Below are 18,261 nucleotides of genomic sequence, written 5' to 3'. Positions count from 1 at the left end.
GAATCGGGGCCATTTAAGTCAGACAACTGGAACATGGGGTTAGTGAAGCCCAAATTCAAGCCTTTCATGCACAGAAGCCAACTTCGTGTCACCTAAACTCTGGCCAGCTTGCCATAAGGAATAACTTTGGTAATAAGAGAATGCTTAGCTCAACTGAATTAATAATAATGATAATACTCACTGAACACTTAGGATGTGTCATACTATTGTTCTAAGCATTGCAGACGTATTAACTCACAACATTCTTATAAGGTATGTTAATTTATTAACTCATTTGAAGTTAAAAAAAACAAGTGATTATTCCCACCTTATTCTCCAATCTATACCAAAAGGCTAAAATTTTCCAATGGGGAAACTGAGGCACATATAAATTAATTACCTTGCTCAAGGTCACATTTCTAGTAAGTGACAGAGCCAGAAGGTGAACACATGAACACAGGCTGTCTGGTTGCAAGAACTTGTGCTCTTCAACTATTTCTGTAGCAGTTGCAAATACATAAGGAGCATGTCCCACAATTTGGGTTAGGACTGTCCTCTTCATATGTTGTCAGCTCTCAGTTATTACAGTAACTGGCAAGTTAACTGGACAGCAGATTTTTAAAATCGATAACATGAGCAGTACGACTGAATTAAATTGCTACAAATCAGAGAAAACAACCAGTAACTAATTACCACCACCATACTGTGTCTTCTGCCCCACCACCCTGACATATGCTTTTGGATCTACGACTGGTTGGGGTTATCACTCAGGGGAAGGGAGCAGCGTACAGAGCTCTGGGTGGCCATAATCATATCCTCACACCAAAATCTACTGGGGTACTGCTGTGGTGGGTGGGAAACCAGAGACTTTTGTGCTGTGCTGATGTAAAGGAAGTACAGGCAGGACAGGGTGGAAGAGGGATGTGAGATCCTGCAGATCAAAGCCCAGGGCTGCTCTAAAAACTGTGACACCTGGAGATTCATATAGGAGGTCATCTTTAGGAAAGCTTGAAGGGCACATGAGGACTGAGAAGAGACATTTGGGAAAGCTACCAAAGGAACTGGATAACTGAACCTCTGAGCGGAGTAGCCCGACTGTGATCCTGCTTGCATAGCAGGGTCGTGGAAGAAGAGACTGGGATGGAGGGCGAAGAGCGTCGTTCAGCCAGCAGAAGCAAGATCATGTGCTTAATCACGTGATTCTGGGGTGTTGGTAGGAGTTCCTCTCTAAAAACAGTTTCCCATAGTCAAATAATTTGGGAAAAGCTAGTTTAAAAAAAAGAGACATCAATCAAATTTCAAATCTTCACTGGTTAACGTTCATTGTTAATTGCCAACACGATGATGTACTATCAAGCTTTTTCCTCTGCTCTTTAACTGGGGGACCCTTTTTTCAAAGGGCATCTCACAGACCAGTTATGATAAGAAACTCATTTTGGAAGTACTGGCTTAGAATCTGTGTCAGTTCTGCATTTTAGAGAGCAGAGAAGACTAACCGGTCCATTACAAATTGAAGTACACAAGGACCTTCTTGATAACTCCCCTGTCCCAGGATCTAGGACAGAGCTTGGCCCATGCAAATGCAACAAATAATGACTGAATGAGTGAAGAAATGAATGAATATAGACTACTGGACTTGTGTTATTTTTATACTCGTATTACTTCTGTGAAATGGAGGTATTTCCTTAAATATTGGTCAAATTTTTAATTCCATTTCCTTCCTATCTTGACTAACAGTAATTTGAGAGATCAATGATACTTATGCTCCTCCTCCAACACCAACACTTGCTCTGTTTAATAAAGAGATGGCTGGACATAGGAGAGTAGAGTTGTAACTCTCTATGATGTCCCTGATTTTACCATTGTCCTTCCTGGTGTTTTTATTTGGAGAGGACAGACCCTGACCAGTGAGAGGCACTGACCAGCGGACTGCGACTTTGCTAAAGGCACATGATATACTTTAATAAACCATAAAGAGGAACAGTTTTGAACCCTAAGGGACTTTACAACCTAATATTTCATGATCAATAGCATACGTAATTTTGTGACTTTGAAGTTTTTCCAGATTTTATGATCAATTGATAAAAAAGTGAGAGTAGACAGATGGTATGATCAGTCCTACTCTTGTGAAAGCTTGAGACTTGCATGATTTCCAGAGTATTAACCATTAGCTCCTGGCTGACCACAAGGGACATTACTACTTTTTTCTATATATTTATCTTCACTCCAAATCATTTCTTTGCAAAGTCCATGGGTAATTCTCCTTCTTAAGGTGTACTCACTCACTCCGGGATTAAAGAAATGACCTCTTGAATGGTTTCCTTTGCATCCAGTCTGCTCTATTCAACACATCCTGCACATCTTGCAAAAATAAAGGATCAGGTATTAAGTCCAGTCAATGTAAGTTACCTGCAGACAGGCATCAGCATAACACTGGGAAGAATATTCTAACAGTAAGAGCTGCCTGGGACGGATGGAGAGAGCCCTCAGCTGGTAGTCTCAAGTAGAGGTTGGATGCTATTTTAGGTGGATGTTGAGAAGCAGTGTGGTACAGTGGTAGAGAATAGGAGCTCTGGTGCCAGGCTGCTGGGTTCCGATCCTAGACTCTCCACCTACTAACTGTATCATTTTCCTAAGTTTTAAAAAATCATTCTTTTCTTAGTTCCTTCATCTGTAAAGTGGGGAAAAGAATGATGCCTTCTTCATTATACTTTATGAGGAATGAATGAAGTAATGCATACAATGGGTTAGCACAGTGCCTGACACTGGGCGGCCAGTCAATGAATATTAGAAATTATATTGTATAAGGGATTCAGGAGTTCATGGGTAGTTGTATGATATGACTCTCAAGGAAGGATCCTTCCAAATTCAAAGTTTACTTTTGTATTTACAAGTGATAAAATAATGTTTTCAGTAGGTCACTGCTCTGTTTAATGGGTTATATTCAGAACTTAGCACACCAACCTCAGTTGCTTTTCCCTGGTGCTCCAGCTCCTCCAAGATCTGGCTCCATCTTAGATAAGCATGCCTTTTGCTTCAGTGAGGAAGACACGGCTCCTTCCTGCCCCTCAAATGCAGCTCACTCCCACTGTGCTATGTGGGAGGAGTCTCCTGGAAGATCATCTCTACCTCTGTGCTTTTAGGTTGGTTTTCATGCAAGGCATGAAGTCATCCCTATTCATCAAAGCCACCCACAATCATCGAGCCTTTCCCTGATTTCTTAAACTACTTTCCATTTTTATGCCTCAATGGAGGAGAGCAGCTCTATTGTTCTTCCTTCTGCTCTGGTTGTTGACACTGTAGAAATCTTCTACTGATGATGATCAGTTTTCTAAGGGCGAGCGTCACATCTCCTACCTTTTGTGTTCTCTGTTAGCACCTAGCAAAATGCTCAAAACAAAAGACGTGGCCTGAGTTCAAATCCTGGGTCCATGTCTACTCTGGTGTGGGGCAAGCCATTTACCATCTCTAACTTTGGTTTAGGGTCATGTTGAGACATAACTTAAAACATGCCTACTCTTATAATTGGGACATACAGGTAAAACATCAAAGCTATTTATTAACATCATTCATGTTATTAAGAGTGTTTGCCACAAGTTATATTTTGAGTAGACAAGGCTAAAAGAGTCAGTACACTTTTCCAAAGCCAGCATTTTTCTGAATTTCAGTTCGTGAAATCAGTAGAAGCTGAAGGGAGGCAGTCTGGGGATACCTCCCATTCAGAACGCTCCTCCAGAGCAGAGAGATCAACGGGCTGAGGAACGAGCATTCCTGTGAACCTGTCATAGAGCAGGCATTTTTTAGGCTATCTAATTAAATAAAGAAATAAACAAATAACCCTTGGCAAAGTGCATCAAAGTCCCTGACAGTCATAGTCTGTGTGTGTGGGAATGTCAAAGCAACTTGCTCCCAAAGAACTGATGTTCCTGGGTTGTTAATTTTAGGGTTGAAGTTTCAAACCTGAGCTATTTCTGCCCACACTGCTAGCGGCAGTGGCTTGTAATTAATGCTATCCTAGTCATATACCACAGCGCTCTGATTGTCATCATCACACTCCTGGATTGTATTATTGATCTGTCCCCCGCACAAGATGGTCAGCTCCTGGAAGGCAAGGAGCTTCATCTTTGTTTCCTCAGTGCTTCGTATAACGTCTGACACATGACAGACATGCAATCAATGGTTGTTGAATAGTGTACACAATCCCTATTATTAAGTAGGCCTGGATCTTGAGTGAGAATTCACTCTAGTTAATAACAACTAGAGAAAAGACACAAGTCCTTCCCTCTTCTCAAGCTAATTTTGTCAACTAAGAGAAGATGGGTGACGTTTCCCATGGTCCCAAGAAACCATGATTGTGTATCATGAGTGGATACCTCCAGGAGGATATGACCTCCTCCTGATGGACCCTATTGCTGCTATTGCTCTTTTTCCATCTCGTGCCTGCCCTGGGAGACTGGCTCTGAAAGGAAGGGCCTGGGAAATTGCACAGAGCCTGGCCCAGCGTTGGCCAAGGCAGTGTAGAGGCCAAATGCACAGAGATAATTTTGGCTGTGCCCCTGGCTGAGAAGGCATGCAGCTAATGGAGACCAAGAGACTCAGGGCTGAATTTTGCCTATAATTGATTCAGATGCTACTGTTCCTTGCGGTAAAAAGAGTTTCAATGTAGAGATGAAGACAGAGGAAATGATTAGATGGAGAATTTTAGTCCTAAATGAGACTTTATTTAAAAAATTGATGTTTTAGCCCAATGAAATATGTGCTTTGGGGTTAATTAGATTTCTCTCTGGACTTCAGAAGCCCCTTGGAGAAAGTTCCTCTGGTTAGACTCTTACCAGGGTCCTATCTCCTTTCTCCATCTCGCTCTCAGGCTTCCCACCGACTCCAACCCCAATACTGTATCCTTTACTCTAATCTTGGCTCTTAACCTAACCTGAGTGGTTTGGGGCAAGCTACTCAGAATTTCCATCACTTTCCCCCATCTATAAAATAAGGATAACACAGTGACCTCCCTCAGAGGGACAGGGTGTGAATTAACTCCTGTAATTAGTAGTTTTTGTGCTCTGCCTACACCAAGCAGGATATGAATGCCAACCACTATCACAGCGGCCTGATTACACTTTGCTTCTAAAGCTATACTCAGGAATCACTGCTTGGCAAAGAGCTGACAACTGGAAGTTGCAAACTTTACACAGAAGCAATATTTCCAGTATTTTCCCCAAGCAATCACGAGTAAATTGCTCACTAGGGGTGGAAATGGTTTCCAGCCAGTTCTGCTCTTCTGATCTGTGCACCCTGCAAAGCTCAGTCAATGCCAGGTAACCGATCCTTCTTAAGTCTGCTGTTTAGTGCAGATGAAGAATTCAGAATGGTATAATTTGGACAGGGATGAAATTTCTGTGCAGTGGTATGTATTAAAAGCAAATAACTCATGCTTTGTTCAAGGAAAGAGTTACAGAAATAGAGTCTATAATTTTTAATTATCTAATGAGAAAGAGACATTTTTTTTTAAATGGGGAAGTGCAGGTCATCTATTAACAACTTGTCTTGGGTTTCATTTTAGAAGCTCTGCAAACGTACCCCTTATCACCATGGGTAAAGGAAAGTCAAAATTATGACCTAGAACGCTATATAAAACAACTGTTAAAAATAATGGGTGTAAACAATTGATTTCCTAAACCCTCTATTGAAGGTTAGAAAAAAATGCTACATATAAACTGAGTGAACCTATTGTGTATTTTGATAAGAGGTCTGTGCTATTATTGAACAAGCCATTTGCTACCCTGAAAATACCCTTATATTAATTTATATAAAAGCTGCACAGCTTTTTTGAGTTGTAACCACTGTGATTTAAATTTTGGAAGAGAAAGTTTCAGAATGGCATGCAGAACTATGCTGAGATCCAGCATCTTCTCTGGGAACAAAAGGGAGGCTGCCCTTCTGTAGCCAAGTCAGTCACCAGCACAGATTTTCACAGGTCAGAGTGTCAAGCCCCAAAGGACGCCTCGCGCTGCAGCTGTGTGTTCTGGGAGCTGGCCAGGAAGGTGGAGCTCAGGTACCGGGCCTGAGGAGCCCTGTGGGAGGAAGAGATTTTACCTGACTTTTCTTTAGCTCCCTCAGGCAAGATCCTAGAAGTACAAATTTGCTTTGCAAACATTCTCATCCTACCCGGACAAGCACACAAAAGAGTAAGCACACACAAACTAAGGTGATAAGTGTGCCTAGGCCTTGCTTACCAGAAGAGGGCACTGGAAAATATTTATCCTTTCTGTGGCAGCTCCAGGTGATCTTGTTTAGCTTAGCTGGGGATAAAGGCGACATTTAAAAATAGGCTACTTTCTGCATGAAAACATGGCACTGCGTCAAGGTAGCTTTTTTGAGGCAAAAGAAGCATTCTGAGTTTGGCAAGTCAGTCCCTGTAATAGTACTGGCTTGTTTTTGGAGTGTATGCGTCATCTTCACTCAGGAGTGGCAGAAGATAATTCCTATTTCATTTCAAAATAACTATGACATAGCTAAGGGAAATAAATAATTTTGCATGTATAATTTTTGGATAAAAGCTAAGTTTATGCATAAATGATGATCTCTCTGGGTTATGAAAAGATTAGTTTTTGTTATGCTGCTTTCTGACTATTAGATTTGACACATACATGTGCACATGGGTGTTAACAGGAGGCAGGCCAGTCTGGGGTAATCGTGAACTAGTTTGGACCATTGCTACAGCTACAGTGGAGATGGATTTCATATTCAATCCATCAGAGATAACCCTGGTACATAGCTGATGAATTTATCTTTGCTTATATTGTATGAATACGGAAAGGAAGTAAATGTGTGTTTACTGTTTGATAAACATTCAACATAAATTATACATTTTAATTTCTTTTATTAGTTGGAGACTATGGAAAGCAGGAATTTCACTGCATACAAACCGCCAGTCAGCTCGAAGGATTAGCAGTTTCCTGAAAAGGTACAAGAACTGTAAAAACAAAATTCTTTTTTATCTTAAGGGACTCACTGCTTGGTTTGTATCCAGAGTTTAGAAAGGCAGACGTGGAGCATACCTCATGCTAGTGACCATACAGTTTGTATTTCACACTTCTGGGGGATCCAACATTGTTGTCACGAATACATCTAGTGCTAATAAACCTCCAATCATTTGACGACTTGTATGACTGTTGTAGTGATCACGCAAATTATCAAGCTCTATTTATCTCTAAAAGAACTTGGCCTGATTTTTTAACATTAGCATGCGAAACAGTCTCTATGATATTATCTTACCATATAATGGCTCCAAAAACCTCACAGAGATTAATGGTGATAACATAATTCCAGAAAGTTGCCACTCTATATGTAGAAATATATTGGCAATAAAAACCAGTCACTGTGTGCCTTTCCCCAGTAGGGGATCTCTCACTTTTCTTTGATTTTTAAAGGCTTCAGATCAATAACTGGAGTGACATTATTAACAGCTCCCTCAACACCTTGGCCAGCGCTAATATTAAATCCATTACACCTTCTGTTTGACATTTGCAGTACAGCAGAAAGTGCTGTAGATACAGTCACATTGTCTGGGGACCGAGGTTGGATGTGGGGTGACTCAGATGGTTTCCCGTGCCTGACTTCTCAATTCAGTTCATCGACAGGAAACTTGAACCAATACAAAAAAAGAAAAAAAAGAAATCAAAGACCCCCCCCATATGCTAGTAAATGATTCACCCATAAAAGTACAAGTGTATCTCATATCTAAGTAGTTTTCAAAAGAAAATATTGATCTGATCCTCAGATAAATTTTTACATTCTTTATTGCTATTCCTAAACATTTGTTCCTCTAATTATATCACTTATTATGAAAATCACCTAATAAATTCAGAGGAATTGAGTTCCTGTAGAATCAGGAGCTGATCAAATGTACCCCAGCACAGAGGCATACGTAGAAAAATGCAGATTATTTCCATGCAGGCAAAGATTCTCCTGCTTCAATTTTGCTTGCCTTTAAAAGATTCAGGACACAGAGTAGGCGTAATAGCATAAAGATCATATGACTACAATGATTATCTTAACCCTCTGTAACAGGCTAGATCTGCCTGAAACTTCAGACAAAACACAATAACCTGTATTTTTGACAACCAATGGTTAATCATGCTGCTGTAGTTATTTTTCACCAAAAGTACTGTCTCATACAGTTTGCTAAATTGTCTAAATCCTGGTGCAGTATTGATTTCGCCCTCTATGCGCTCGCACCCATTCAGCAGGCTGTAAGAACCTCTTGTCCCGGCCGAATTCTCTCCTAAGCAAGACCCAGGTATGTTACTCCCGGCAGTGGTCCTACAGCTGGGAGCTGATTGTTAGCTAGTGGGAAACAAACCACTGGAGACAGAAAGGAAATTTTACATTAAAGCGAGAAACATGACAAGGAAAGCTGCCTGTGAGGTTAAGTGAAAAAGCAGGCTACCAGAACAGGTCTGTATGTTATGGTCTTATTTTAGTCAAACAAACAAACAAAAAACCCCATGACATACCTATGTATGTATACACATATACAGAAACAAAATCTGGAAGGATACCTATTGTATATACATGAACAGTGGTTATTTTGGGGTAGTGGGATGTTGGTTAGTCGTCTTTATTCCCTGAACCTTTCATAATGAGTGTGAATTTTATAATTGGAAAAAATCCAGCTGTTTTAATAATAAGAAGGAGCGAAGAAAACAGAACAATTTGATGACCTAACTGAAGGAATATTATTCTTTGTTTTCAAAATAGGGAGATTTCTTTTCAAGTTCCTCCAGGATTTCTGGAAAGAGCTGCTTTCCTGTTTATTAAGCATTTAAAAGATGTGACACTGAAATTTATTAAAAAAAGAGGATAGCACTCATAATCCCAAGATTACAGAATTATTAAGAGTAATGAAAAGACACAAGCGGATTACAAACAGAAAATGAAGCATCCACACGTCATGTTCCAGAGGTTCTCTGCTCCTCACACTGCAGGAGCCTGCAGGACAGCACAGAGCAGTCTCTCCCAAAATGTTTGCCTCAACCCCTACATAGGCGCTCCAGAACTTTATAACTTTTTAAACAAGGCCACCCATTTATTGTCTTATGCCTGCCTTAAGATTTCTCTAAAAGAAATATCATATTTACTGAACTATTAATAAATGTGCATACACATAAAATATTTTGGGGGATTTGCTGTCAACAGATTTTTTTTTCTCATTATTTTGAGACTGGTTCAAGACAAGATAGTCACAGGGCTGGCGCTTCAAAGAAACAGAATTCCTACGATGGCACAACATCACTGTCTCTTAGGCTGGTTGAGTCACTTATTTCCTTTTATTGTAATGCCAAATGTTATTTAGAGTGCAGTCACTTAGTAATGCTACACTGAACACATCAGGGCTTCTGAGAAATTCCATACCTACTAGTCCTTTCCATTTTCATGATCACCACACATTGATATCCCTTTACCAACCAATTTACACTACTATTTAAAAAAGAATCTGTGTTTTATCAGAGTTTAAAAGATTGCGATGCAACGAACAAGTCTTCAAAACTATTCCTTCATGTTATTAAGAATTAGGAAATCTCGTTAAAATTCTTTCAGCTTTTAAGAAACATAAGCGGCTTTGGGATGTAGTGCCTGACATGAACTTGTAAAGTAATTCCCTTGGAGCCATGATCTGCAGGAGTGGAGATATTAAGTTAAAGGTAGCACCCTACACACTGCTTTTCAGAATCTGAGCAGTCAATCTAAATGCCTTCTTAAGCCAAAGATTGAAAATAACCCAGACTACAGACTTTTAGGGCAAAGACAGTCTGACATTCTGTAAAGTAAGAGACACTCACCACCAAGGAAGAGAAACCCTTCTTACGCAACTGTCGCTAATGAGCCCGAGTCGTTAAGGAAGGTAGAAAGAGTTTTCAATTTTACTAGTTAGGGTGGCTCAAGGAAGGCTGGGAGGCAGGGGGAAGAAACCCAAGTAAATTTTCAATCACATCTCATTGTTAAATGACAGAGTAACTTTAAAGCAAAGATGGACGGTAACAGAGAAGATATGTTACTCTCCTAATATGCAGAATTAAAGGATGCTAAGTGAGAACTGAGTTCTAACAGTGTACCCAGAGTTGTTTCATGCATACTGGTGCTTCACAGAAGGCATGGGACTTAGCGTAATTCCTATACTGAGTCTTAAATTAGTTTGATTTTGACTCTAGCTTAGGATATCTTAGCAGAACTGATTTAGACGCTATGGATTCTTTTTTCTCCCAAAGTCTCTTCCAAGTGACAAGTCACCCTTAACATGTGTTTCAGGAGACGTCAAGCTCAGTATGAATCAACAGTGTCACCTGGCCATCAGGAGGACTGAATTCAACCTTAGGGTGCATTAACAGAAGTATAGTAGCCTCGACTAAGAAAGGTGACAGTCCCTCAGCTTTGTACTAGTCAGAATACATCTAGAGGGCTATGCTCAGAACCACATTTTTAGAGGGTCACCAACAAACTGAAGGACAGCCAGGGGGAGGGCGACTAGGGTGGTGAGGGGCTTAGGAACATGCCATTGAACAACTGCTGTGGAATCAGGGCCATTCAACCTGGAAAGGAGAAGGAAGGCAGGATTTGGTATCTCTGACTTCACGTATTTGAGAGACTGATGGGGAGGAAGGAGTAAATGTGAAACACGGTTCCAGAGGGCAGACCTTGGAGCAGTGGGGAGAAGTTGCAGCAAAGTAGATTTTGGCTCCATATTAGGAATAACTTTCCATTAGAGCTGCTTACCGATGGAGTGGGCAGCCTTGTAAGCTGGTGAGCTTCCTATCAGGGGCAGGTTCCAGCAGAGAATGGAAGGTTCTCTGTTGGTTTTGCTGTAGAGGGATGGCGGCATAGGTTGGAGGTTGGCTTCAAGGATCACTGAAGATCCTTCTAAACTTGAGAGTTTGTGAGTCAGGGAAACAAAGTTCACTTTTCCAAGGCCTTAGTTCATAAAAAGGTTTAGAAACTTGAATTCTTACACACTGAGTGTTAAAGAGTTGTGAGCAAGCCAGGCTCCCCAATCCAACTCCAGAATGAAAGAGAGAAAACTGTTTTCATGTGCTGCTTGCCCAAAATGACCAGACATGAACGTTCTAATGACTAAAAGGAGTTCCAGTGATCTCACCGACACATCCATTCAGTAGAGTCAGTGAGATATGATATAACAACATATGACCTCCCTACCCGGAACGAAATTATTTTCATTTGTAAATGGTAAAGAGTAGTCTTAAATACTCCCTTTTCTCATGCATCGGGCTCATTGGAGAAGGATGCTCACCAATGCTAGAGAATAATGCCCTAGAAGCTGCAGTCAACCTAAATGAGGAAAGATGGATTGGTTTTAGATGGAATTCCATTAAAATATTTCCCCAAGAGGCAAATGTGTTTTTTCCCTTCCGTGTGAGCAAACACATTGTGAGTATTTCTAAACAGGTCAAATCAAAGTATTGTCTTGGAAGTATGTAGAGTTATTTTAATATTAATCTTAAAATAGCTTTTTCCATTTTTCCTTCTATAAAATGCTTCTGTGCTGCAAATCTGTTTTAAAACAACATCTCAAGTAAAGTACAACCATCTTTAAAGAGTGCAAAAATAATTTTCCAAGTAAGCAAATAAAACTTTGCACTTCAAATCAGGCCTTGATTCATTAAAAATCTTAAACTTCTCATGAGAAAAATTAACATTTAAACCACTGCTGCTTGGCCAAGCACTCCACCACACAAGAATATGAAATATCTCCTCTAAAAAAGTACAAAAAGGACAAAACCACAAATGTGGAACTTCAATTAATTTAAAGCCCCAATCAGCACAGAATAAATCCTTCGCAGATCTAATTACCAGCGCTCTCGGAAGACCCAGGCCGACCAGCCAATCTTCCCCGTGTTTGAACAGCTTGATGAACTAGGGGACTGATGGATATCAAGTCATTTTGTTTAATTTATAAATGGATTTTCCCCTAATACTTAAATTATCATCAGTACAACACAATGAAAATGGGAACATTCTGAATGCAAAGTCTATAAGAGTCCTGGAAGGAATCCCAATGAGGAATGTCACCTCTGTTCATTCCTCTATACAATTGATCTAATTAAATACTGAGGGTGGAAAGGCAGTTTAAAATGTAGCCATTTCTGTTTTCTTTTTAGCCTTAATTTATCTGTGCACATCTTTCAAGTACCTTCTGATGCTTAAAAAAAAAAAGAAACCAAGATTTCTCCAAGTCCGTGATACTTTTAATTCTCCACAAGCTAATATTCAAGAAGCCTCTGCCATAGATTTTGCTGAATAATAAATAAATGCATTAGATTTAGTCCATGGTAAAAATAAAAGGAAGAGGGCTTTCCAAATCTGAACCTTTTCCCTCCAGTAATTTGAAAGGGAAACTAAAGGAACTAGTACCTTCCATATGTATTGTTCAACTGAAATTAGATGTCTGGATTATACTTATTAAAATGTCTCCTTATTTTCGAATCTCTTCCTTATGTAATTACTGCACGGGACAGAAAGCTGCATGGAATTGTTAAATACCATTAAACCTATTTATAGTCTCTTCACACTGGTGACTTGAGTGCAATCATTGGCAAAGGTCCTGCTCACCAACCTATGCATTGGGATTGCAATTCCCACCTGGCTCGGGTGTCTCGGACTGGGAGGAGGAAGATGCTGAGCTGGCTCCGTCCTCAGCGGTTCCTTGTGAGAGGAGACCCCGCCCAGGCGGGAGCTTCATGCCCAGCTGCTCTGCCATCTCCACGTGGTCCCCAGGGTGGACATAGTCAAAGACACTGCTGCCTGTCAGCTCCACCTAGAGGGGAAAAGAAAGGGTGGGAGAGAAAGGTGTCACAGGCTTTTCCGTTTTCAAATGGAGCACCACTGTGATTCAGGTTCTCATCAGAAAAGGAAATATATGCAGCCCCAGAAACAGTCTTTGTTCTAAGTCTCTATCCTCAAATGCTTAGGGATTCTTGAAGTTGAATGATTTTTTTCACATGCATTTATTTAGCAATTGTTTAGCCCAGTTTTTTCTCATATAGTGTTGTTTGCATAAAGCCAAAACATTCTGTGAAATGTGCAGGAGTCTGCCTGGCATTCTGCTGTTTGATCCACGCATCATCAGATACTTGCATGTTTGGTGTCAACCGGATGATTGACTGAATTCTACAGTTTTCTTATTGAGAAGTTTGGTCTCTGTATAGAAACAGCCAGAGATAGTGGATGAGTATTTTCCTTAAAATACACAGATTTATATGTATCAGCTTATTTCTACGTAAATTTAAATGGAAGAAGTGCTGCTTACAAATATATGCAAAGGCATAATGTTTTCATTAAATATTACTCATTAGCTCTGTAATCATATGGAGAATTTTCCATGCAAAAGAGGTCAGCTGGGGTCTGAAGCAGCCATTTTTTTTTCTGCTGGTATCAGCTTGTTTTGCCTTCAGTCTAATAAAATACATGGTACAAATCTCCTTGAGGGCTTTTAAAAAAATGTTTTATTTTGTATACTCTTTGTATTAGGCTGACTCTAAAGGTAGAGAATGAATCTCAGATATCAGAGGAGGGTGGGCCTGAAATGGAGGCACTGCCCCTTCCAGTGCTGTCAGGCGTGGCCCCTCTCTGGGTTGGGTGCTGTCTGAGGGGGGCAGAACTTGCTGGTAAGGACTGGATTTACCTCTGTTCTCTTCTGATGCTATCACTCTTCATTCCTTCCAAGAATAGTAACAACACTCCTAAAATAATGTAGTTGGGTTATAGGTACTGCGACAGGGAGAGATGTATCAGCAACAGAACAAGAAAAAGCTCTTTCCTGGGTCACTAATGGGTTTCCCACTCCTCTGGAGTTTAATGGTCTCAGGCCAGGTATGATGTACCATGGAAATTGCCAGAAGTTCAGGCTGTCACAAGTTTCTTGGGGGATATTTACCTGGACCCGCTTCTAGCCTCATCTCCCTTTCCTGTGTAATTTGCAGCACCCCTCCAAATTCCACTGAGTTCCTGCACTCTTTTTGTTGCCAAGAAGGAAGGCTGGCGGAAGGCGAGCTGTCACAGAGCGTGTAATACCCAGAGCAATTATTATCCCCAGAACTCCAAGTCCCGGCAAAATGATCACATCTACTCCCAGACACCGTTTGATTAAAATCTTAACAGCCTACACATCTTCAACATCTATCAATTAGCAGAGGTATAGCCAGAAAAATGGGAGGCTAAATTCAGTTTGGTTAATAGCTATTCCTGAAAAAGGCTCGCATAACTTTTACCGAAAATGAGGTACTTTCTCTTTGCTATTAAATTACACTCTCCTCCTGTATTACCCGACTACTGACTCTATCATTTTACAATAACTATTTCCTCCACTTGATATTGTTACAGAGCGTAAATCAGGATTCATAAGTGATCAGTTCCTACCCTCTGGGAGGGAGGGATTACATGGAAATAATCCCTTTAATGTGCGCCTTGCCTCTAAGCATTTCACACAGCAATAAATGGGTAAACTGACTTTGAGCAATTAAGAAATTAAATGAAACTAATAAAATGTGTGTTTTAATATTTCTTGATGGTTATTTTGTTTGGGGATTAGTGAATATGAGGAAGTCGACAATTCATTTAACCTCTGGGCTTCAGTTTCCTATTCTGAAAGTGGCAGTACCGCGGCTCTGTGGGACTGTGGGGGTGGGGGTACTCACACTGCATTCCCCCGTGGATGGCACCCCCTCGAGTGTCATTCCATGGGCAGGTGTAAGGCAGCGGCCTGAGAGCTGGGACGAAAACAAGAGTTGCTCTACCTGCCTCACAGCCTAATTTTGAAAATCCAATGAAACCATGCAGAGGAAATCACTGTGAGAAATAAGCACTAGAAAACGCCTGCTGTTGTTGCTGCTGTTTGCTGGATGAGCACGGATGACACACGGACATGGATGTTCCTGGGGAAGCTTGGTGAGGAGTTCCTGGGGTCTGCATGGTCACTGTGGGGCATCACTTTGATCTGCAGGGTGTGTAGCAGAAGTGACATGCTTTGAGCCTCAACTACAACAATATTAGCAGCTGCCTACTCCTATGTACAAGTACTTTTCATACTTTTCTTTAGTTAATCCTCATAATGGTCTTTTGAACTGGTCTGATGATCCCAATTTTACGGAAGAGGAATCCGAGGACTAGAAAAGGCCAATATTTGGTTTAAAGTCTTCTTGACTCAACCTGCCGCCTCTTGGGTAGCACATTTGCAGTCAGAGAGGCTGAGCAGAGCCCTCTGAGCTCCCCTAGCCTCCGGCTTCACTTTTATTCAGGAGACAACACCGAGCACCATGGAGGGAGAAGGCTGGGGGCAGGCAGCCTGGTCATCCCCTGGCCTAACAATGCTTTGCCATTGGACTCTGGGGCCCAAAGAGGCAGTAAAACAGGTGTACTAAACTGAAATAGACATGGGGTATATGGAGGTCTACTTATATACAGACGTTGAGTTGTCATTGTCCTTGTCATCCTCAGCGTCACATCTCACATTTATCTATCACTTTCAATGTTTTTCCTACTGTTTTCACTTCACTTAATCAGATTTTAGAGCTGGAGGAGACCTTAAAAACCATCCATTAATACCCCCTTATTTAATAGGTGAAAACTTTACACACTTTGAGAGGTTAAATGCTTGTTCAAGTTTAGCCAGGTGTTTAGGGTAGAAGCAGGGCTGCGAGCCCAGCTGGCTAACGCTCAGTTGACCACTTTTCTCATGAAACCCTTGTCTGATTTGTCTTACCCCGTCAGTAAGACAGACTCAGAACTCACCTGCTCCTAAATTCTGGGCCTCAAAATAGACTGCAGAAACCGAGACTGGGGGTCTTTTACTTGACGGGCAGACATTATTTCATGTGAACTTGAAGCAGGAAAAATAAATAGAGCTCTAGTCCCCTATTACTATAGTCAATCAGGCACCCTCAAATCCCCAGTTACCAACTCTTCCAAAACTTTTGCCACTGAGAACTAGGACTAGCGTCTTGTACATACTAGGTCTATCACAAATGTTTGCTGAATGAATAAAAGATGGATATTTAGGCCTGAAAAAAATTTGCTTTGTCTGTGCTTGATTTGGACAAGTTTAGGATGGTTCTGTTATATTATTTATGGCATTATTATTATAACATTATTTACTCTGTAAAATGAGTTACAATATAGCACCATAATATATTCATGTCCAATAAGTATTTGTCATGTGCATTGAGGCCTAAACTGTCTTCTCTAGAAGCCAATGGAGTTTAACTGAGGATGGCATTGTATAAATGCTGGGAAAGAGCAAGTTTTAAGGAACTCGTTAAGATAATATGGCCATCTTTTATAACTGCTTTTTTCTCCAATCTATAACAGAACAGTGGTTAGTTGGTTAGTTCATTATCTGAATTTTCAGATAGTTTCATAAAAATTATTTCTTAACTACTCCTTCAAATCACCAACAGGAGAAATTTAGAGAAATTTCATTTTCCATTGATTACTGGTTCTATACGCAATCCTTAATTGTGATCTACATAATGAAAAGGTCTAAACTTTTCTCCTCCCTAATACTGTGTTCTCATTAGTGCAAATGGTGTTATAAAGCAAATGTGAGAACCTCTTCATTTTATAGGAAATTCAATTACTTTATACGGTAGTAAAAAACCAAACACAAACATATTCTGTTTATTAAACTCAAGAAACAGACCCATGGGACCCTGAATTGTCTTCCTAGCACAAGAAGGAAGAGTAGGCCACACTGTGTCCATCCTTGCTCACTCAGTCACCTTTACTCCAGCTGAGTGTTCTAAAAGAGACATTCCTCTCTCACATCACTTAGTCCATTAGAAAACAGCTCAGCACGTACAAGGGGCAGGAGATGGCAATGAGTAACAAGCAGTCATATCCAGAAACAGCCTTTTGTTTCATCTCCTTTCTCTCTGCCTCTCCCGACTGAATGCTACCATAGATTCCTCCAGGACGAACCATGGCCACGAGTGCATCCTGCACAGTCAAGCTAAACCACACAACCTTCCTCAAATTTATTTCACATCTGTTAGCTGGCATGTAATTTGCACACTAGACACAGTTGATTTGGTAACTCCGAAGTTTCCTGGAAAAAAAAATGTAAATATATTACACAGTGGTTTGAGTTGACTTTTCCATGTCAGGTCATTGTACCCTGCTGTTAGATAGGATGGAAGACTAATTTGTCTTTTCATACATCAAGCGAGCATGTCAATAGCCTTTGCCTGGCCCCCTGGGGTGAGCAAATACTTTTTAACTACAGCAACGTACTAACAGCGCAAATCATTGAATTTAGTGCTTTTTTGATGGAAAGGGTTTGGTACAAGTGAGGAACAGGCAGCTAGTCATCTCGATATCGGAACACCTTAAGAAGATAATTTTGTAAAGAAAGACCATAAAACCCATTTCTTTCTTTCTTTAAAATTATGTCAGTCTTAGGCATAACATAAAGTTCACTTTGATCCCGTAAAAAAGGTCACTCAAGAACTGCCATTTAAGGTAGAATTTCCTAAACCTTTTGTAAGTTTCTTTTTGTTTTTTGCAGAGGAAGACTAGCCCTGAGCTAATTTCTGTTGCCAATCTTCCCCCGTTTTACATGTGGGCTGCTGCCACACCATGGCTGACCAGTGGTATAGGACCACGCCCGGGATCTGAACCCGTGAACCTGGCCCGCCAAAATGGAACACGCCAAACTCTGATTTTTTTTTAAATTTCTTGAGGGCACTAATACTGAGAGAACAGGAGGTGGGGTTGATTAAGCCCTTTTTGGGAGTCTTTTGTAGCCAGGTCCCACTCCCACAGTGGGTGTCAGCAATATTTGGATACAAGGTCATGGCTAGAGAGGACTATGTTAGTGGCAAGAGGTTTGGAAACCTAACTCCCATGTTAGACTTTCAGATCCACTGTGAGCCCCTGACATCCTGGTTAGAAAATCCTGACCCAGGATAAGCTGGCAATTCTGTCTCACCATGGCAGGTTAGGATTTGTAGTTTTTTTGGGGTCACGTTTATATTATTGAGGGATAATAAAGTGATAAAAGAATAAAATATAATAAGATGTGATAGCTTGATTAGCATAGGTTTTCTTTGGATTTACTGGTATCTTAATGCCATCTTCATACCTTCCGACGTACTGCAGAACTCTACTGAATATTTATGAACTGTTTTGACAGAAACTTGATGTTCTTTACTGCTCTGTCTCATTCTATGTATTTGCTGACTTATCTGAAGAAAAACACATAAAAGCATTGGGTCT

General features: G+C 40.6%; 1 protein-coding gene across 18 annotated transcripts in view; it reads right to left on the bottom strand.

The window, feature by feature from the left end:
- The window catches only part of NPAS3 (neuronal PAS domain protein 3), an 829,192-nt gene that overhangs the window by 114,921 nt on the left and 696,010 nt on the right, over positions 1 to 18,261 (bottom strand). For all 18 annotated transcript variants that reach the window (XM_023623732.2, XM_023623740.2, XM_023623775.2 and 15 more), the window contains one exon: positions 12,634 to 12,808. In XM_023623732.2, coding sequence (XP_023479500.1) covers positions 12,634 to 12,808 — 175 coding nt within the window. The remainder of the gene's footprint in view (positions 1 to 12,633; positions 12,809 to 18,261) is intronic.

The sequence above is a fragment of the Equus caballus genome, chromosome 1, assembly GCF_041296265.1.
Source record: "Equus caballus isolate H_3958 breed thoroughbred chromosome 1, TB-T2T, whole genome shotgun sequence".
Taxonomy (NCBI): Eukaryota; Metazoa; Chordata; class Mammalia; order Perissodactyla; family Equidae; genus Equus; species Equus caballus.
This window is presented reverse-complemented; position numbering and strand designations above follow the sequence as displayed.